Source organism: Microchirus variegatus (assembly GCF_963457635.1).
Source record: "Microchirus variegatus genome assembly, chromosome: 21".
NCBI classification, from domain to species: Eukaryota; Metazoa; Chordata; class Actinopteri; order Pleuronectiformes; family Soleidae; genus Microchirus; species Microchirus variegatus.
Window position 1 is genome coordinate 1,851,012 of NC_139822.1, and position 22,775 is coordinate 1,873,786.

The following is a 22,775-nucleotide window of genomic DNA, read 5'->3' on the forward strand; positions in this document are numbered from 1 at the left end:
TGACAGTGTTGAAAAAATCATTTTAAGCATTGTTAGTTTTGGTTATCTCCCTGGATTTGAGTTGGTTAGGGTCTTGCACAGAGACAATGCATGCAATTTAGACACCGAGGCATCTTCCATTAAGAAAATGGGATGTAAAGCCAACTTAAGTATTCTCCCTTTGAGAAAAAGAAAACATTCCTGGCTTCACATTACCCACTGCTAATCCCGAAAGCACTGGAGAGCACTTCCTATCTGCAGCTCCAGCTCATTCCCCGTTACTGTTCTAACAATGGACCTCAGGTGGCTCATAAAGCGCGATTATGTCAACCTGGGCATAGTGTACCAACTGTTGTTGCTGTTTCCTTCCTGCTTTGGGGAATACTATGTTCCAGCTTTTATTAAAGTTTATTATTGGCAGTGTTCACTGACAGGTCTGGGAATGCTTTTAGTGGACAGGCTATTGTTTGCTAGGTGAAATGGGGCTTGGCAATTTCTTAAAACCAGCTGATAGAAGGAAGAAAACAAGACTTGCGCGCCAACTCTAAGAGGAGATAATAGTATCATCCCACTGTGGATTTGGAGAACGCTAAAGCAGTTACTGAGCCACATGTAAAGTTGTCAGAAAAGTACTATTTCTGTCAATAAGTTGTACCACGTTGGATACAAACCATTCAGATCACAGTGGGAAAAAACCCAGGGCTGAGAATGCCAAGTACCTTCAACACATGACAAGAGCAATTTAGCGTGATCTTAGACTTGGCACTCTCCGGGGGCAAAACAGGGTGTGAGCCCACACTTGAATTAGAGACTAACAGAGATTAATTTAATACTTGGAGTTTTTTTTAATGCCCCACACTTTCAAGTCTTCCGCGATTTATTGGATCAGGTTGCCAGCATCTATAAAAATCACATTTAAGACGTAAAAACAAATATTTTCTCTTGGCCTATTTAATTATCTTGCATTTTCAGATGCCAAACTCTCTGTCATTGGCCTAAGATAAATATTGGATCGAAGACAGTACAGACGGATGGCACAGGATGACATAATTCTGTCAACTTGCATCTATTCAGTGTGAAGACTCCCAATTTAGGTGCACATTTTGATCTTAAATGAAAACAATGTTTCTGTTATGTCTGAGTTTGCCCCTTGTCCTCAAGTAAATTACATCAAATCAGAATTGGTTAAAACTGCACCTTAAAGCCAGCGCTTTCTGAATTTCTCCAGGTGTGAATGTGAGAATGAATGGTTGTGTTCATCTTTAAACCTTTGATGGACTTGTTCAGGGTGTAACCCACCTTTCACCTTTCAGCTCTTTTTTATGACCAGATAAAATATTGATTTATCAGATGTTAAGTTATCAGAGATATAGGCAAAGCACAGTTCCTACTGTTCATCAAACAGTATCAAGAAATTAGTAACAGGTCATTGCTTCATATTGTTTTACTGGTTGTAATAATTTGACTCCTGATGAGGACAAACTCTACACTCTTAGAAATAAAAGTGCTAAGTAGAACCATATGAGGTTCTTCTTCGGCTTGTCCTCATAGGAGAACCCTTTTTGGCTCCCTTTTGGAGGGTTCCACCAATAACCCATTTAAAACGCTTTATTCAGGAAAGGGGTTTTAAAGGGTTCTCTGGCTCAAAATGGTTCTTACTGAAACCATTAGTGTTGCCAAGAACCCTTGAAAAAACCCTTTCTTCGGGAAAGCACAATTCTAAGAGTGTGGAGGAATCATAACCTAAAAATAAATTGGCCTTTAGGGAGAAGCCGAAAGAAGAAGAACCATAAACATATCTCAATATTTATGTTCACTGACTTGGACACACTGCTACATTAACACCAACACTGATAAATCCTAATGCTAATCCAACATATTTTAAACGTGTATATTTTTTATGGTTTTAAGGTCTAATGTCAGTGTAATATGATTATAAACCAGTTTCTTTAATAAAAAAAAAAATGTATCAGTGGTTTATTTACTGGAGGTGACAGGTCTTATCATGAGCTAAGTTTAGGCTTAATCATTTAACTTACATGTAGCCAGTTTGTTGTGACAAAAAACATGTTTCATTGAAGGCTACAATATCTACCCCCTGTGATTAAAGCATTTGTAAGAAATATGTTCCTTTCCACTTCTCCCCATTTAATTTCATCGAATGTTAAATCTCAGCTCTCAAATAGCGTCGATTGCAACTATATGTTTGTTTTTTATTTTTCCTTCTGGATCCAATCTTTACCCTTCCCTCAGGGCTAATCCTATTCATGACAAAACCATGTAGATGTGTTTTAGCACAGCCTTCAGCAGAGCGTATAAAATCAATTCAGTGAAGGCTCTGTACAGACTTGAATGTCGACACACAAACATCAACAAAGTGTGCAACACATGGACATTGCTTTTTGGCTCAGTGCTTCTCTGCCCGCTCCCCCCTTTGGTGTATGTTTTTTTTATTTTTTTGTTGTATCACTCAAGCTTCACCTTGTTAATGCAAAGTCAGAACATTCAGTACAATATAAGTAACCAGAGGGTCTGACTTCATGTTTCGTTTCAGCACTTTTCATGAATCTGTGAACACAGTGAGTTTGCTTTCCTCACAATGTCGTGTACACACTATCTGTAACAAACGGATATGACAGGTCAGTTCCGCATCTGTGTAATATTACTGAGTGCGAAGACATGAGGAAATAGCCTCATATAAAATTTGAGGATATTATATTGTGATGTCACTCAGTGAGCATGGTTGAATGAATGAATGAAATTAAATCATGGACATTTTGTTATATGGGTATATATGGTATATGTTGCCGTTATAGCAACAGCCCTGACTCTTTTCTAGAAGCGATGTTGGCTGTCAAAGTTGTTTTCTTGCCTGCTGCTGTAATGCTACACCACTACTGACCAGAAATGCCAAAAACGGAAGTTGTGCCACTGTCAGAAAAACATATAAACCTGTGTCCTGCCTGTGCTCTTTCTGGGAAACTGTTGTCTTACGACAAAGCTCAAATCACATCACTAACGTCCCACCAATGAAGCCACAAACACAAACCCTTGAGACGGTTTTCATTGTCATTGACCTACTTGACTTAGTTCTAGATTGAATTTATTCCCCTCCTTCCCACCTCCTCCCTGCCTGTCCTTGTACTCAGTGTAGTTCCACTGATATGCTGTGTCACAGTCCTGACACAGCACTTTCTGAGTGTCTCCACAGTTTCACTTTGCTCCTGGCACTGACTGCTTCTGTTGGACAATGCCCATCCTTGTTTGCATCGCCTCCTCGTTTCGGGAATCCCGGCATTGCTGGTAACCTGTGGTGGATCAGGACGATGAGGTCACTGTCTCTGTTTAGCCTACCCTTGCTACCACCACCGCCCCACCTCCCCCTTCCATAGTGGGGGGGGGTGTTACTTTCCAACAATGGAAGCTTTCTCCACTGGGCTGATATGACCTGCCAGAGAAAAAGACAGGACAAGCTAAAGCAAGTTAAAGACATCCTGCTTTTTGACAGCTCAGTTCAGTGGGTAGTTATGCTGACAATGCATCCATTACCTATGAATCCACCCACCCTAACCCTCTCAGTACACACTAGAATGACTCTCTTTTCCGATTTACTCATCCTTTGAGATGACCTGCTTGGAGCTAGGCAGCGAGACACAATGGTAAACTGTAGTTCCACACTTACTTTGGTATTGCAGTTATGTCATCAGGTCCCACAGCTTGTTTTTTTTCTGGAGTATTGTTTGCCTGGAGTATTTTACTTTCAGAATCAGTTAGGGCAAAATAATAGCTTTCACTTTTCTTCTCTGGGTCTGCACAGAGACTTGTGTTGTACCCGAAAGCCAAGCCACGGATGAGTCTTTCGTGTCTTGTAATAGTGTGTTCATCCACTTCATAGTGAATCTTTGGCCTGGAAAGAGAACGTTTCCACCCTGCACTGTGAATGTTTACATTGTGTGATCATGAAAAAATATAATTGTTGGTGAGATATTAGTTTAAGAAGACTGTGTTTGTCTGCTGCTGTGACTTGGATGAAGGTCAGATCCCATTTTATGACCAATTTATGCAGAAATCCAGATAATTCCAAAGGGTTCACATACTTGTTCTTGCAGCTGTATTTAAAACCATGCCAAACGCACGCACGCACGCACGCACCCACACACACACACACAATTGCACTAACTTCTGAGGAAAGAGAAGTAACCTCCCTACTGTCTCTGATTGGAAGAATGCCCCGCCTGCCTTTTAACGAGAAGAAAATACGTCATATGCATTTACCAACAGTGTTCTCAAAAGTGATCGTCCACCAGAAACCCATCACCATTAGCAGGAGCCTGTGCAGCCTCTTAAAGCTATATTGCCCCATTGATGTACCTGCCTAGCTGCATACCTTTGACACTTCACAAATAACACAGACACTGTGCAATGATCCTGATGTCTCTGCATTACTTCATGTTATTCCCTAGATTGAAACTAATCTCCCTTTTCATCTGTTGAAATACCTGTAAAGGGCAAATACAACCAGTGAAACATAGGTTTTCATTTGCCATAAAGGGAGTGCACATCCTGAATGTGTTCTTTCCCTTCTCATGCTTGACAGTAACTTTTTATTTCAACTAATAAAAAAAAAAAAAAAAAAAAAACTGAGTGGGCTGTAACTCGTCAAAAATAACACTCACTCAGACAGCAGGCACAGGAAATCAAGTAATTTTAAAACAACCTTTCGCTTTCGAGGCAGGAGCTGCAATCACTTTATAGCTAGTGAAAATCTCTACTTGACTGTTCTTGTGGCATAATTACAGTGTGTGCAAGTTATAATTGTTTGATTCGTATAAAAGCAGTAGTAGCTGCAAAAAAAAGAGGTATGTAGCTTGTAGAGGCTGTGAGCTCTCTTATACTCTTTCTAGTGAAAAGCCACTTTTCAGTACAGCCCAGCACCAAATGCATATGACATATTTTATTTCTATTAAAAAAAACAGACTGCCCGTTGTTTACTTGGATGACATTTTGTGACTCCATTTTGTGATTTTTGTTTGTGGCCTTTTCCTGATAAAAATATAAACACGTATTTGTATCTCTGCATACTGCGAACTTCACCTCAGCTATCAGTCAGTACGGTGGCGGAGGTCAGAGGTGTTTCGCAAAGACGAGATCAGGTTCAGTAATTTTCCATTTCAGCCTAAATCACTCTGTGGCAACAGGACATCCTTGAGCACAACCCTTTTCCTTCTGTTCTGGTCATGGGAAGTACCATTTCTCAGATTAAGCCATTGCTGAAACATTTTTCTTCTAGACTCAACCATTTTCTCATACAATAGTATCATCAACTATCCCTATACTACGTATACTATACTACTTATAAAATTGCATGATTTTCTACGTGTGCCAATAAAAGAAATCCTAAAACAACTGAGCCCACTTTGAAGACAAAAAACTTTTTGTGATTTTCTTTTAAGGTGATGTTATTCTGCCTCTGTTTGGGCTTCGTTAACAGTAACATTATTTGTATACTTCGTACGTCATCTGAAAATGTGCTCTGTCCAGCAATACTATCAGACCTGACTAAGGGAGTATTTTTGTGTATACAGCGGCAGAATTCACTCCTTTATCACTTTATGTGATTTAAACACAGTTATACTGAGAAATTCAATGATCCACGTTCTTGTCTTTTTGTCTGTAATGCAAATCGACGCAATTGGCATTCACTCCCAGTACACTGACTCTCCGGTGGACATGAATTTCATCTGCTTTTCATCAGCTCCCGTTTGCAAAACCAGGGCTGTCACTTTTTATTTGAAATCCAATAATATTTTGAATGTGGTGTGTATATGTAAAGTTCATCTTCAAACTGTGATCACCTGCTTAAAATTCAAATGCTGCCATCTCATAAGCGCCAATTTAAATACCCATTTGAGTCCACACAGGGTTTACATAAGGTCAGTGATTTCCAGTTCAGGGCAACATCCTCGTCTCAGTGTTATGAATATTCTAATGCTAGCAGCACTGTTAATAAGGTAACACTTAAAATTAAAATGGTTAATGAAGTAATGAAAACTGTAATTTTTATAGTGTTTTAGGGCAGCAGTGAGGCCAGCATGGGGAGGCGGCCTGTGTTTTTAATTTATTCAGACAGAGCACAGGTCATTATACATTCGATCTAACTTCATCGTTCAAACAAGCTGACATGATGCCAGGGTGAACGTGCCACTTTTGTATTTTAATTAATTCTTTTTCAGTAGTCTAGTCCAAGAGTGCGCACCTTTTCCCACTGTGGCGTTATGACACACGCCATTTAAGCAGTGATCTAAAATTGTTCATTTTTAAAGTGGAACTGAAGTGTAGCCACTGTAACATTGTCGTTGCTCTCCACTGTACTTTACTTTGTTGAGTGTTGAGCTTCTGCTCCACCGCCATTAACAGCACCTTTGTGTCACTGAACTCAACTCACCAGAGGAAAACCACAGAAAAGCAAACTCCTCTACAGGAAACGTGAGTCGGTCACCTTTAGCAGTTTTTTTTTTGTTTTTTTTTAAAGACAAAAAAAACCTACCTCAAAACTGTGAACGTTGGTGTGATATAGACATATTTCATCTGTGCCTATTACACCATATCTAGCAAAATGTACTTTAACAGACACTGAATTGATGCCAAATTATATAGCTCATCCTCCCAATTAATTTTATTGTTTTTCAAATCCTGGTTGACCGCTCAAAAATTCTTCTTCTCAAACGACCTCTCTGTTGTTTTCTTCAGCACCTGGTCCAGTGGGATGCAGGGAATCCTGAGTGTTTGCTCCAGCTGGTGAAGGAGCTTCTCCAGCAGTACCACACTTACCAGTGCCAGCGTTTGCATGAGAGCTCCAGGCTGCTCTTTGAGTACGACAGCCTGCTGGAGGATCCAAACTATGGCCGCAACATGGAGATTTATGCTGGACGCAAGAACAGCTGGGTAAGGACATGATGTCCTACTTGTTTTCATAACTGAGTTTCCCCTGTATGTTTGCATTTGTCAATTATTGTGTCGCCATTGCCACAATATTGACTTTAATCAACATCTCTTTTTTTTTCTTTTTTGTGGCTTAAATCTTATTTCTTATCACAGTAGCGTGATCTCTGCACCTCAGACATATAGAAACAGACTCACACACACACGACACACAAAAAAATGACATCTACACACATCAAATCTCTCAGGGCAGAGGTTTTTAATGTTTTCTCCTCATATACGACATTCATATTGTACACTACTCTTTTTCTTGTTCTACAGACAGGAGAGTTTTCAGCCCGTTTCCTTCTTAAACTCCCGGTGGACTTCAGCAACATCCCTGTCTATCTCCTCAAGGTAACACGAAAACACATGTGAACTTAGTATCAGGCTCTGCACACCTCCCTCACATCTGCTACAGTGTAGCAGACTTGGTATAGGCTACATCCTTACTACCGTGTTTTCAGATTAAAAACAACCTGGGTCTATTCAAATATGACTATTCAAGGACACTGACTGACGTATGCTGTTGTAAACAGAAAATTGATACTCTCCTCCGCATTTGACTATAAACATCACTTACAAGTTCGGCTAAAATATAAGCCACCTTCTTTAATTCCGGTCATTCGATGAGGGGACAAGAGAGGGGCTCTGCACTCACACTTAGTAACTTCTTCAGACACTGACTGCATAATATCTCTTGATTGTTCACTGATATCTTACCAGAGGCAGTCGGGCTGGCTTATTAAAAAAAAACCAAAAAAAACGTACATATAGTCAAATGTTGGCTTAGGAATTAGCCAACATATCGAGGCATCCAATCCCCATTGCTTACTGGGCCCAAATAAATAAATTAAAAAAAATAAGTGCTGACCCCTGCTCCTGCACCTGATGACTTGTGTGTTATAAGGATGGGTTAAATGCAGAGGCGAAATTCACTATCACTATAATTGGCGTGTGTGTGCAAATGAAACTAATTCTAACTTATTCTAACTGCTACTTAATGCATTTGGCAGTTGGAGCATTTTAAACATCACAGTTCTGGGGCGTTAAAACACTGGCATAGTGTGAATGACAGAATTTATACCCATTTAAACAGAAATGGAGTAGTATCAAGGTAGCGTTTATCATGACATGCCTCTGTCATGCATTATAACATATTATCTGTTTACATGTGTGTGAATTTGCGTCTGTGTGCAGTGGTAACAACAGGGCTTATTTAAATAGAGTAGAGTGTGTTTGCGCGTGCATGCACTAGAGTGTGTGTGTGTGTGTGTGTAGTATCCAGTCTTGGGGGCTGTGAGTTGACTAATCAGCAAGCCGTCACTCTCGATCTGCTCTGAGCCGTGTGGTGTCTGGAGGCAGCTTAGCCGAAACCTCCCTCTCTCTCTCTCTCTCTCTCTCTCTCTCTCTCTCTCTCTCTCTCTCTCTCTCTCTCTCATCAGCCTCTATACCCCTCTCTCTCTCTCTCTCAATCTCCCCATCACTGCTGCACACGCTGGAGGCTGTGGCTCTCTGGCCTTTTCCAGCCTTGCCGCTGTTTGTGAAGAGAAATGATGGTAAACATAAGGGAAACAGCATCCACCATCAGCCTCACATCAGCCTTTGTCCCCACGTCTGGGGCACTGAGACTCCTCTCTCTCTCTTTCTCTCTCTCTCTCTCTCTCTCTCTCTCTCTCTCCCTCTTTGAGCGGCCTCCTCATTTCATGACAGAATTCGTATTTTTTGCCTGTGTGTCCAGAGGCAGGAAAGTCTCTCGACTCAGCCCTGATTAGAAGCACGAGTGGTGACATTTTATTTTATTTTTTTATTTTTATTTTTTCAAACAAACATGCTGTCGCTTGCTGTAGGTTTCCATGCAAAGGTTTTCCAAAAACAAGGCACACGCACTGACACCTTTGGCTGGTGGTAGCCGCGTGCGGCCACTGACACAATGTTGTCTGGAGAGGAACTGTTAATATTTCGGTTTTTTTTTTCATTACTGAAGTTTGGATGTCAGTGTGCATTCCTGTCACCCTGATCATATTGTGTTCTTCGCTTCACACACACACACACACACACACACACTCAGTCACAGCACTGTGCTGAGTTTGGCAGCTGGGGTATACATAGTATCACCGCGCCAGCGCTTGAAGACTAAGGAAAGAGTATCGACTTGCAGAGAAGAAAGTAATGAACATGAGCCCACACCTTGTCCACCTACGCATTAGGAATGGGATTATGCAGCATACTGTATAGGCTGGACTCTTAATAACACCAATGTTCTATACGCCGTATCCATGACCTAAATTTTCAGTTTGACAGTTGTTGTGCGATTAGTTCTGCTTGTGCACTGTTTTTTTTTTTTTTTTATTATTATTTTTTTCCTTGGCACATTTCTTCACTTGTAGTTTCATACACATGCTGTTGTAGAGCAACTGATGTGCAGTTAATTTACTCCTACAATGCTTTCTGACTGGGTAGGCACATATGCGTACCGATATACTATGTCAAGCAACATTGGAACTACATGCCTGTTAAATTTTTTCGATGATGTGTGAAAAATATCTGACACACGGGTCGGTGAGAGACGGGAGAAAAATGCTGAAGAAGGAAGATTTTTTTGCAGCAATAAAAACGTTAAACAACATACAGTTTTAATATCCGTCATGTGATAAAGAAGCTTAACTATTTAAATAATGTTTTGTTAAATGAGTTTATAATCTCAGTAAACATTTTCCTGAAGTCTCAATCTCAATCACTAGTTTTAACTTCTTCAGTAGTACATTATGTCAATTTTAGTCGTTTTTGTTCCCATTCAGAGGGAAATATATGATAATGGACCATAAGAAAGTAACATAGGAGTGGACACCAGTGCAATTGACAGCTGGTGTCAACATGACACTGTGCAAATTATGATTCTGGATGCTTCGCAGCAGGAGTTCAGCTTCTTATGGGTGACGTTATGACCAGTTGCCAACTGATCCAGACTCATGGATCTGTTCCTCAGCATCTTTACTGACAGAGAGCAACTTCCCAACACCAAAGAAAGGGTGTTTTTGGTCTAAATCATATATTTGTCTTCACAGTATATTGTAACCTATTAAAAAGCTGCTCTGCTGTACACGTAAAAAAAAAGAAAAAAGAAGATTATCTGCTGATGGAGTTTAAGCCGTCAGCCAGGTACTGTAGGTAGAGGTCAGACTGTTGACCCTCATTTGAATCAACCTCCCATCAAATCCATGGATGTCCTTGCTTGAGGAGGGAGGGTTTGGCACTGAAGTGGAAATCTGTTCAGACATCGGCTACTCTGCACAGCACAGCTCGTGAATGCTGAGATGTTGCTGGTGGGCGCAGGCAGAGCTGTGGAGGACGACTGTTACCTGGAGCGAAGCGTCCGCAATGTCTGAGCTCACCACAGTGGACATGTTTACCTTCCTGCATGGACTGCCCAGCCTCGGGGAGGGGGAGGAATTCGAGCTTGTTTGTTTGTTCGTTCATTTATTTATTTATTTGAACAGGGGAGCAGTCATAGTCAAAATGAGAGTGGGAAGGACTCTGAGAGCAGAGATGAAGGGAAGTGAAATGCACACAGATGCGTGTTGGCAGCTTTCTTCCCCATTCAAGGGCATGTAGTTCTCTCTGGCTCTGTTTTAGTGATTGTACCTTGACCTTTGGATCGTCACCAGTTTAAAGTTGCCTTCAATCTTGCCCTCTCATTAAGCAATGGTCTTTGACCTCCCATACTTGAATGTTTATCTGTTGGTCTCATAATACGGCTGGTGGTTGCTGAAAACAAGTTTATCATGGAGAACACCTCAGAGCACACCATCTTATTGGATTTTTTGTGAGAAACACTCTGGCTTACTTATTATTTCCCCCCTCAATCTGATGTTTCGCAGAGGGTTTTACCCATAAGTTATAGCTGTCATATTCGGTAGTATGGAAATGTGGTTGCGCATTTGCTATGTGCATTACAGTTGACATGGAGGTAATAGGAAGTATGTGTATATACATATACATATATATATATATGTATATATATGTATATGTATATGTATATATATATATATATATATACATATATGTATATATGTGACATGGCCAAAAATAAAACCTAATGACAATAACGACAATAATTAACAATTATGTTTTGCTTATTTGTGCTTTTAAATTCAGTCACAACAACAACAAACACTTGAGCAAAGAGGTATTTGCAAATTGCACTGTTTCAAATATGCAATTTCAGTTTGACATCAACAAACACTTCAGCCCTACTTCAGCAGAACAGGATCGAAATGATATATTTATTTTCCTTTTTAATCACAAACCGTGACCTTTTGTGGCCATTTTGTCCTCATCCTCGCCCCGTAGAGCACAAAATACATGTGCAGTGGCGGCTTGTTTTTAAATGTCTACACTGATCAGCGTGGAGTGACGCCACATTCACGACTGAACCCTCGTCTCTCGCTTCACTTGAGCTTTGTTTCCCCTACAAGCGCTGACCCATGTCACCAGCTCCAAAGTGATTTCCATTTCCATCTTTCCCTCTCTCTCTCTCTCTCTCTCTCTCGTCAAGTGTCTTCTAAGTCCTGTAGTACCTCAGGTTGTCAATCTGAAAATTCTGAACCGATACATATGCCGATCTTGATGCATGTGTACCCACACCACAATAAACACCATGTTATGTGTCTTTTAAAGCTGTACAAAAAAAAAACACACACTTGATGTTCCACTGCTGCTTCCAGCGTATGTGTCTCATTGCTGGTTTTTGGGACTAAGACTTTTTCTGATCCATGATGGATTGATCCATGCAAGTCTGTCGTGATCTCCATGGCAGCACATGTTAAAAATGTGAAACCAAATGTGCTTATTTCGCCTCATTTGCTGGGAGTTAGCTGATAGGATCAAGCTGATAGGATCAAGCTGATAGCACCTGGGTATTTAAGTACAAGACGTGGGCGACATTGGATGCGGGTGCAACACGTGTGCGGGGAACATCTTGCTTTTTTATTTAGGCAGCCACTGTATGAGATTACTGATAACAGTGTCTGAAGCTCATCTCATGTAAGTGAGTCACACTGCCCTCTTTTTGTCCAGAGCACTCACCTGTTTTCTCCTCAAGCTGTGTGCAGGTCCACAGTAAAAATAGACACTGAAAAGGATCTTTGAGCATACTTATACCTATATCTGTCAGATATGTCACAAACATAAGACTCTTTTTTGTAAATCAATTGTGTTTCATACTATTAGAAATTAGGTCTAGACGATAAGGATTAAAACTAAATCATAAGCAATCATGGTTACTTCAATGGGTCAGATTTAAAGAGCCTTAAAGGTGCATAAAATCAACTTTTTAATCATTTAAATCCTTATATTTGGGACTCTGGAGGCCCTATCATTCGGCAAAGTGTGAAAAAAGGGGTGATTGAACTGCTGTGGTGCTTCATCCTTAATGTATTTTGATCAAAGCATGTCACAGACATGTTCATTCGGACACCAGGGAACTAGGTTAACTTGGAGAAATAAGATATAATATGACCCCTTTAAATTAGGTCATCTGATTACACCTACAGATACCCGTTTTTTCAGGGAATTCCAAAATGACAGTGCTCGGTCTCATCTGACTCACATTGTGAATTAGTGGTTCAGGGAGCATGAGTCATCATGTTCACACATGGACTGGCCGTCACAGAGTCCAGACTTTAACCCCATTGAGAATCTTTGGTATATTCTGGATACTTCTTTTTTTAATGGCCTGGGTCTCTAATTTTTATGGCAATGTCCTGCGTAAAACAAAACAACAGATCTGCAGCAGATCATCAACCCAGCCGCCATCACACTGCACACACATCCAGTGTGTCCAAGTTGTAAGGTGCTACAGCTGGCATACACTGTTAGGGCTGCAACTGTACACTGGAAGTCTTGGGAACAGTTCTGCGCCGTCACCATTTTTCCACGGTAGAATCCGGGATGTAGCAATGCTGCTTCCAGCGTAGAAATAGTGTGGCACACAACTCCCTGTAAAACAGCAAATTATTTCCGTTGTGGTTACACTTTTGTAACTGCACATTATGCTTCAGCAGCACAGTTAGGCAGGTTGATTTGTTCTTTTTTTTTCTTTTTAAATAGAGACAGTTTTGCTTTTTCCAGCCTCTGTGCTGAGCTAAGCAAACTGGCTGAGTACAGCTTTTTAAAAAGCAAATAAGGCTACATCCACACTCTGCTCTAGATATGCCTGACATCCACACTACACTGGTGTTTTAGAGCCCCTAAATCAAAGAAGTGTGAAAATGCCCCCAGGCTCCATTTCCCTTAGACAAATTCAGGGCTGCCCCTTGACCCTCATGTGGAGGATAAAGTGGTAGAAAATGAATGAATGAACTCCAGGGCTGCTTTTTAGTCTAGGTGGGCAGAAACAGAGACCTTTGAATGACACAGCGACCCACAGCTGCTGAGTGATTGGTTCCTTTCAGTCACAGGCTAATGGTGCGTTCCATTTGTAGTCGGAACTTGGAAATTCGTGAACTTCAGATTTCCAACGCTGAAACTTCTGGAACTGATCAACCTCACCAACCCCAATGTGGGATTCCAAGATGCCTGCAAACACTCTTACTTTTACCATCAGTAACACTTCTGTTGTATTTATTTCACACCATTGTTGTTGTTCAATAGTACTACCTCCTGAAATGAAGCAGGTGTGGATGCAGGTTATTGAAGTAATTTACTACTTTTTCTCATCTTTGGAATGTTCCAACATGTGTTTATGGAGCTAGTAGTTACTTCCTCCTGAGAGTAGCTATAACTTATGTCATATCCCATAACCTAGGCCTTTTCTTAATATCCGTACTTGTCCGTACTTGTCCTCAGTCCAAGTTCTGTTCCATTTCTCAAGTACACGAGCAGTGAGTATGGTTCTCATACCCGGAAGTGTTCTCGCGCCGCCCATTTTACCAGTATGTATGCATCGGGTGGTGACTTGATTGGAATTTGAACGCTGCCGTTCCAATCGAAGAGATTGTACTCGTGTACTCCCGAACTTGACAACTATGTAATCCAGTCATACTTCCCAAGTATGCAAGTACATACTTGGGTATTGAGAAAGGGCCATTAATAAAAGCTACAATCACTAGCGTTACAGTCAGAGTATGCTTCAGCTTACTCTACCTGCATTGGGTCGGACAAAATACAGGATTTGGGTTGGGTTTGATCAATATTCTCTCTGACTCCTTTGGTTTGTACAGACAGAAAAGCAACCCGCACTAGTTAGTATTGATGCAGATTACTTCTGTTAAGGACCTGGAATTCTGAACTATATAATTAAAAATGCTGTTTTCAATTGAACACAGATGTTGCCTTGGAATGTTTCCCAAACTCTCAATTCATCTCAATCTTAATCTCTTATTTAACTATGTTTGTATTTGTACGTCTTTTTTTTTCTCGCAACTGGTATTCCACTCCCTCAGGTCGTCTTTGTTTCCTTCAGAACTGGCCTGAGGGAAGTCTGCATTGAGCCCTGGGCATCCCTGTAACTTAATTTTGTCTGTTTAAGCTGTGCATGTTTCCAACAAGAGCACTTACATCTAATTATTTGTACTCTAATTATTATTACACACACACACACACACACACACACACACACACACACACACACACACACACACACACACAGTAACCTTAAAAGCTCCACAGGCAGCAGCTGACAGGAGGAGGGTCAGGGTGAAGCAGAGCCTCGGGCTTTCAGTCCGTCTTTTAATTTGTGGTGCCAGCGCCATCAGTGACTTGATTATTTCTGTGCCTCGCTTTCATTTCTTGTCATGTTTTTGTGCTCTTTCAACCAAATATCAGCTGTTGGAATTAGCATTGAGAAGGAATCACATTCCTCAGCCAAGCTAGTTTTCTTTTTGATAAAATGAATAATGCTGTTATCGAGTGACTGAAGCAAATAACGTGAATGTTGCTTCTTCTCGTGATTTACACGTTGCATGCTGTCTAGCATGACTGATGCAAAATCCCTATCTCGTCATGTTTTTGCATATACTTCCATGTTCATTTCCCTTGCATTTGTTTGTGATTGCACAATTATGCACTTTTATGTTTTATGATTAGGTTAATCATATAATGTGCTAACCTATGATTTTAATTAATGAGGAAGCACCTTTCAGGAGAACCAAGGACACACTTTTCAGAATAACCATTTAAAACAAAGCGAAAACATAGACCAATGATAAAATAGAAAGGTACAAATAATGTAGGATTGGCTAGGATTTGGCCACTATTTTACCCATTTACCACAACTAAACAGATCTATTGGAGACATAGCAATCTTATGTTATGTTTATATTAAAATAGATATTCAAGCTCCTCTAGGGCTTGTAAAATCAGAGTTAAAATGTAATTTGAAAGATTAACCTCTACTAAAGCTTCTGCAGCTTTACCCCTGTGATTTTTTTTCCCTTAACACAATTCCACCTCTAAATAAAGAAAAACATCCCTGTAACCTATTGCCCACATAACAGGGATCAAACCGCCAGCGTTAGTGAGAGGTCATATTTGATTAATTCAGAGGGCTGGTTAAGTGGGTGTTGTTTATAGCAACTGATTTTACCAACCCACTCTTCACCTCTTTGTATTTCTTCATTGGCTGATATTGATGTTGTTTGTCTCCAAGTAATGTTTTAAAATAGATCAAAACCATTAGCAGCACCCAGTCATGGCCAACTAATGAGCTCATTATCAATGAAGTGGATGAACATATGCAATACATTTTGACTGAGTTTAGAGCGAAGCAGACAAATCATGGTCAACATAGAATTCACATGGAAAGCGTTATAGCCCTCAGTTCAGATTCGTGAATCTCACAATGTTTTGTATTTCAATCTACTCCTTGCACCAAAGTCCATTGAGAAAATAAGTGATTTTATGGCTATGGCTCACAAGAGTTGTTGATCCATTGCTGCCTCCATCAGTGAGTTCACATGTGTTATTTGTGATTTTGGGGTTTTAAATCTCGTGAATATTTACTTCAGTGACACAAACTTACCAAGTGAGGCAGCAGTAGACCAGAACTTCCTGTATCACCGCAAGCTTAAAAAAAATGCTAATTTTCTCAATGGACTTTGATGCGGTAGAGTAGGGGGTTTGCAAACATCACTTTCCTGTCAGAAAAAAAATAAAGAAAAAAATATATTAAGATGTCATAGACTTTAGCGGGTGCAGATTGTATGAGGTAAACATTTTATCCCTCCACCTTCATCACTGTTTTCAGTGAAGGTAAGCCTCCATGTCTCAAGCTCCTGTGCAGGGAATGAGTCCGGGGACAGCACAGTTAGCGGTGACTGTGTGTCAGCACTTCACACAATCATACTTTACTAAATACTCTTGCTAAACACAGATGAGCGCTGTAGAGTTACATGGCGTGGGCCTCTTTAAGTAATGACCTACATCACTGAATAACCACCTCTAAAAATGCACCTTTTTTACGTGAGGATGTGTTTGGTGCTACAACAGAATCCTAAGAGATCATTGAAAAACCTCACCAGGCTGCAGCAGCTGTGGTTACCTTAGCTTCCCGGTTGCCACATAATTGTTGCTCCTTTCTCAACCGCTCCTGAGGCTTTCGTTGTTGCGGTTTTTCTGTCCAGCTTACGTCCAGCCTCCGTGTGGCAGTTGAGATTTTGGAGAAGTCGTGGCTGAAGATAGTCTGCGCCGTCACGAGATGGGTCTTTCACAATTCTCGCAGCACACAGAGCTGGAAAACAACCGTGTCGCCACCCTATTAACACCCACACATACATGAACGCACAACATAGGCATGTTATCTCACCCATGCACATATGTTTTTCCATTGCAACATGTGAATGTGGCTTTTACGTCATTGAGAGTGACTGCAGCACCCACCATTTAGGGTCCATTTAGGCTATAATTAAAATGGCCGTCAGTCACTAATTTTTGCTGGCTGTGCTGTCAATACTCTTTCTTCTGTCAGTTGCTGTGTCATGACCAAGGCAGAAAATGTGATTGCACTTTTTTTCTTCTGCGCATTTGTACTTTGTTGGGTTTGACCACTGGCAGTGGTTTTTAACCACATGGCTTTAAATCGGATTCTGATCTCAAGAAATCACCTTATTAGGGATAGGTCAATGCGATATGATACGGATCTGTCTGATACCTAGTAGCTCAGTGGATGAGATATTGAAAAAAGAAAAACTGTTAAAATCCGATATGTTCCATAAATTGTGAATATATTGCAAAAGGTCCATTATAATCAAGCAGCATGCTTCTTATTATAGGTGCGTGTTAAATATGTTAGCACAAATATCTAATTAACAGCTAAGTTGTTTAAAAGTGGTAAATTACTGATATCTGCAGTTATAGCCACCTAAATGGAGGTTCATGGAGGTATTAGCCTCTCAAATGAATCAGTAAACAGAATGAATGGCCTCTGATGCTAGTTTCAGGTCTTTTTCAATGGAATATGACATATGGTGTAATTCATGCACCCATTTAGAGGCATCTGTTTGCAGGTGATATTCACCTGCGGCTCTCTGATGTAAACACACAAACACATTACTTCCTGCTTCACCTACGCGCCTCTCTGACGTCACTCACGCTATACTCAGTAGTACACTAACGTCGCATACCTCCTACAGCACACACACATACATACATATATCGATTCAAACGGTTCAAATATCTGACTGATATCCGTTATCGGTTGATACTCAAGGATGCGATAACGCTATCGTATAGGACACAGCACAAGTGGTATCATGCCATTCCTCCACCTAATTGTCACATTCAATTCATTGCCATCTTGTCTGTCTATTCTTAGCTTTACTACTATTTGGAGAGAAAGCTTGGGCCTGTGCGTGACTATTGAGCGTTTGGTGCCAAAGCAAGTGGTTGTAATTTGTGGCCTTGCCATGCCCTTGCACGGTAAACACTGACTAAGAGCTCAGGAATCTTAAGAGCTATAAAATAATTGCAGGTTACTCCCATAATGCCCAGAGTGGTGTGCTGCTCCTTCCCCTAACTTTGCCTCAACTGTTTCTTCTTATATTGTTGTTCAACTCCTCCTGATATCATGCAAAACTCCTTTTTGTTTGTTTTCTTGCCAAGTTAATACTCTGATAATACTTTTCTGTCATGGCTATTTGGCGTGTTGCTTTTAAGTTGTGTTTAATAGTTTTATAGATAATTGTAAATTGCGGCACCTCTCTTTCAAGATACTTCTTTGGAGGTATTTAACATCTGTGGAGTCGTCAAGGCTGTTGGAATCACTTGGGAGATCAATTCTAATTAAAGTGTTCAAATGTTAATTTTAGTGCACCAGCAGTTGTTAAGAGTCACTGATGTCAGCTGCGGCCAAGTGTTAACGGTTGGTTATATCTTCTGGGAAGCGATGAAAGGACTCACTGTAGGTGAAGGATGAGTAGAGCTTTGGACGAGTAGAGCTTTGGACCTTCTTCTTTGCTCTAAGGGCTGGATGATTTGTTTTTTTGAGGCCCAGAAGACAAAGAAAGTGTTATGCTGCGTTCCATTTACATCGCAAGACGGAACTGGGAGAGACACCGCTTACCACGTCACTAGTTTGTGTGTGTTGCGTTTAAAATGATGTAATGGCAGTTCAGTGCAGCCACGCTGTGATGACCCTGTCCACATTGAAGAGGTACTATAGCAACTGTTTCCAAACCGAGACCAGTAGAGACCAGTAGTGCTAGAACTGTATAATGGAAAAGCGCCATCATAGTCGAGTTGCGACTGATAAGAACCGATCAGGAACCAAAAACAGACTGTTTCACCATCATTCATCTTCATTCATATTTCATCGATTTCTGCTCATCCAGATTAAAACACAGCCAAACAGTGTGTCTGTTAGTGTTGCCGGGAGGCATATAAAGATCGGAGTTGATTTGTTTTAAAGCAAAATCATAGTAGTGTGTCTGTGAGGGTTTCCGATACTTTCTTGTAGTCACCTAGTAGTGTGAATGTAAGCTCTAATGACTGCTATTGCAACAGCTAGGGGCACACGGTGCAAGCCGTCTTTCCCTGATGGCAGCTTGGATTGGCTCTAGCTCCCCCATAGCTATAAACAGGAAAAAGCAGTTATATGTTCATACTTCTCCATTTCAGAGGCTTTAAATATAGGAGGAGTATAGAATGCAGGCATTTCGGGATTATAGCTGATGCATTTTAAAGCAAATAACCCTTGCTCATTTTCATATTTAACTGTTTAACTGTTAAGTATCAGTTTAACAGATAAACAGTACTTTACCTAGACACACATCTTGAGGCTGACCACAGAGCACTATCACTGCTTTCTTGGAACACTAGTACATCTCAGAGTTAACAGCACTAGAGCATAGACTGATCACTTTTTATTCAGAAAGCAGTTTGAAATTGGAGAAGTTCAAATTCAAACCTTAAATATTTACAAGTTCAAAATATACAGCCTAGCAGTGCAACAGATCATCTGAAATAGATACAGGGTGTTATGATCTTAGCTTGGCCTTGGAAACATTTTGAATGCTTTCTTGGTCAATCGGAAGATTAATATTATGTTTTTTTACTGTGAAAATGTAACTCCTCCTGAGTGAAAATGTAACTCCTCCTGAGTGAAAATGTAACTCCTCCTGAGTGGACAATCAGAAGAAGAAGAATTGTCTGTATGGAAGTATTCCTGGTTCTTCACCATTCAGGGCAAAGTAACAGATCTGCAGACACACCTTAGTTTAGCTGTTGGCTCCAACTGAGTTGGATACCGTCCAAAATGAGACCAAAATTCATCAGTGTTTGTCGAGCATATTCGAGCAGGTGGTTGTTTCCTCATCTTTACAAAGGCTATTTATGCCTATCTATGTATCGTTGGATTAGTCATAAAAGTAGAGTTCACAACTCATAGCTTAACTTCAGGTAGATTTTGAATGAATTCACATTATGTCAAAATGCATTCATTTTGTTTTCATTGTGTATTTTGAAAGTTCTGTTGCCGAGTGTGGCACTTAGTCGGAAAGCAAGTTGCCCAAAAGACATTGTCAAGTAATTGCCAGTTTGGGCTTCACTAATGCAGTGTACGAGTGAAGTCTGAAAAGGCCAGCCAGTGCTTCCACGCAGATAAACAATTATGTGGCTTTTTAAACGTTGGATGTATTAAAGCTCTTGAAGATGAATTTAAATGTCAAATGAAACAGCTCTTAAAGAGAAAAGCAGAAAATATTAAAGTGTCCATTTACATTCTCAAGATGATATTTTTATGTATATATTAATGTTACAACAAAAGTGAAATGACTGATTTTATGACTAGATCATCTTTATTTCAAATAGTTTCTAATTAATGACATTGTCAAATTGTTACGAATGTGGGTGATATTTTCTCCGTGTTGTCCTGTGACTGCAGGAAAGTAGAGGGAACTCTTTTTACTTTGCTGACACAGCGAACTAAAACTCCTCTGTTGCAAGATGCTGGATGCAGTTGCAAAACAGGAGCTGTTGGTGTAAGAAATCGTTAATATAAGGTCAACAAGACAAGGGGCCTCACTGATTTAGATTATGTGTGCTGGACATCAACAAAAAAATGCTTATCATAACTGCAATTTGTTATGACATTCATTTCTATTAGCATTTTAACAAATCATTTATTAGAATTATAAAATCCATTATTGATCAATGCAATGTGTGGCCTGCAACTGTTTGGCATGTAATGTCTTGTGATCTAGTTATAATCAATATTGTTATAGTATAATATTCGGTAACACTTTTTATGAATGAACATTCCATGTTATGACATGACTAGTGGCACCAGGGCTTCGCCACATGATGAGGAGGTGGTAACAACAAGGGAAAACAATTTTAAATTCATGTGGTAATAGAGGTAGAATAAGCTTATGTAGAATAAGGTGTTAATATGTGCTTAATGATTACTAATAAAGGGCTAGTATGCTACTTATAAGCACCTAGTTAATAGTGAATGTGTTTCCTAATCTAAAGTGTTAACTAATATTCAAATGAAATTGTCAATCATGATATTCTTCAATCACCAAAAGTTCAAACATGTAATCATTCTGACAAACTGGACCTTGAGCATGTTGTGAATATGATGTGGTGAATATTATTTGCGCAAATGGGCGTTTCCATAACGCGGTAACAACCCATGTCTAGTGCTTCATGTTTATATACGGGGTTCAACAGTTTAGAGAGAACTCAAATGCAACAGGCAGAGTGGTGTCTGCCCAAGACATAAGCATGCTACGATACAGTATTGTGAATTAGAGATACTAGTGCAGTGCCCGTAGTAAGTATGTATTCCTATAGTGGGAGCTGAAGAAGATTTTTCAGTTATAGTAATGCATGATAAGGAACTTAAAGGCTAACATAATAACCTCATTAGGCACAACGCAAATGTTTTCATTTTTGATTAGCATTAGCATAGCTAGCTGTCTTGTGACTGTCAGCCACGCCAGTGGCGCAACATCTAGCTACACTAATGGTAATTGAAAATTGAAACATCTGCGTTGTGCCTTATGAGGTATCACAGTGTTTATATTATGTTAGCCCTATGCTAATGCTAATCGTAGCCTCGCTAGCTTATCTTTGGAAACAGGTTCTCCAAGTTAGCCGCAAAGTAGTAGCATGCTAATGCAAAATAAATATATGCTAGCGTATTGGTGAATGGACACCTCGTCGTTTCAGTATAACACCATGTTCTGCGGTGAATCGTGTGAAAATGTCTCACCCACTGTGAGGACAGCCTCTTCACTCCCACCCCCCGCTCCAGACAGCACAGCTTCTGCTGATGAGCCGCTGCCTGCCTGGTGTAGCGTGAAAGTGCAACATGATAAATCAGTGAAGTTTAAAATTTCTCCAAAAATTTTTTAAATCAAAGATGCACAAGTCTTAGGGAAATCTGACTAACGGTCAGCGAGATATGCCTGTCACAGACAGACACACAGACGCAACTTGCTTTATAGATAGATTTGTATGCTGGTGTCCTGTTTGGCTGAGTGTTGCTTATTGTACATTTAAGAAGTACCTGCAGAATTTATTCCTTATTTTTTTCCTCCTCGTCCAGAACCTTGTATCTTACTCATGTTGCTTACCAGCTCTGTGTAGAGAGAGTCCAGATGTGTTTCTGAGTGCCAGGTGGTTCAACATCTGGCTCTCCAAAGCTTTCAGCCTTCAGAGAAAAAAAAAAATTAAATGGAGTCTGGATGAAGCTGCTCTTGTTAATGGTAACGTGCTTTCATCTTGCTCATGTTTCAGACTATCACGGAAAGAGGACACACAAACTGTGGCTCTCGCCCCTTAAAAATCAAAGGGCACCTGCAAGGTGGCGTGTAAACAAGTCATATTCAGGAGTAATGCACACAATTTAATGTTTTTAGTCATTAGTGAATGCATCTGATCTCTGAGCTCTCCATGAAAAAGCACCTGTTGGAGTAACATTTGATGCATAATGCAGCTGCAAAAGGGCTGACTCTACAGCAGTAATGTATCCCTCAAATATCTAGATTTTGTTAGTACTTTGTGAGTACTCAAATACAACAGGCAGAGTTTTTTGTATCCTGCTGGCCTCTTAGTCTGAATGTTATATTGTAGTTTTAACTAGACACTAGTTATGCAACTAGAGAGGAGTTCTCTGGAAATACTGCTTCTCTGGAAGTGTCCTGCTTATTTAGAAAAAATGAATGGGTAAGATTGAAGTTATTTCATCCCTGCTCATGCCATTATTCATACTCAACTATCCATTAATGCACCGATGACACTGTTATATACTGTGCAGCACCCACACCTTCTGAGGCTTTCCAGCATTTACAACTTGCATTTCAACTTTTTTC

At 40.2% G+C, this 22,775-nt stretch overlaps 1 protein-coding gene across 1 annotated transcript in view; it reads left to right on the forward strand.

The window, feature by feature from the left end:
• The window catches only part of babam2 (BRISC and BRCA1 A complex member 2), an 82,814-nt gene that overhangs the window by 18,377 nt on the left and 41,662 nt on the right, over positions 1-22,775 (forward strand). The window contains exons 5-6 of the mRNA XM_083907430.1: positions 6,730-6,924; positions 7,243-7,317. Of these exons, the coding sequence (XP_083763556.1) occupies positions 6,730-6,924; positions 7,243-7,317 (270 nt within the window). The remainder of the gene's footprint in view (positions 1-6,729; positions 6,925-7,242; positions 7,318-22,775) is intronic.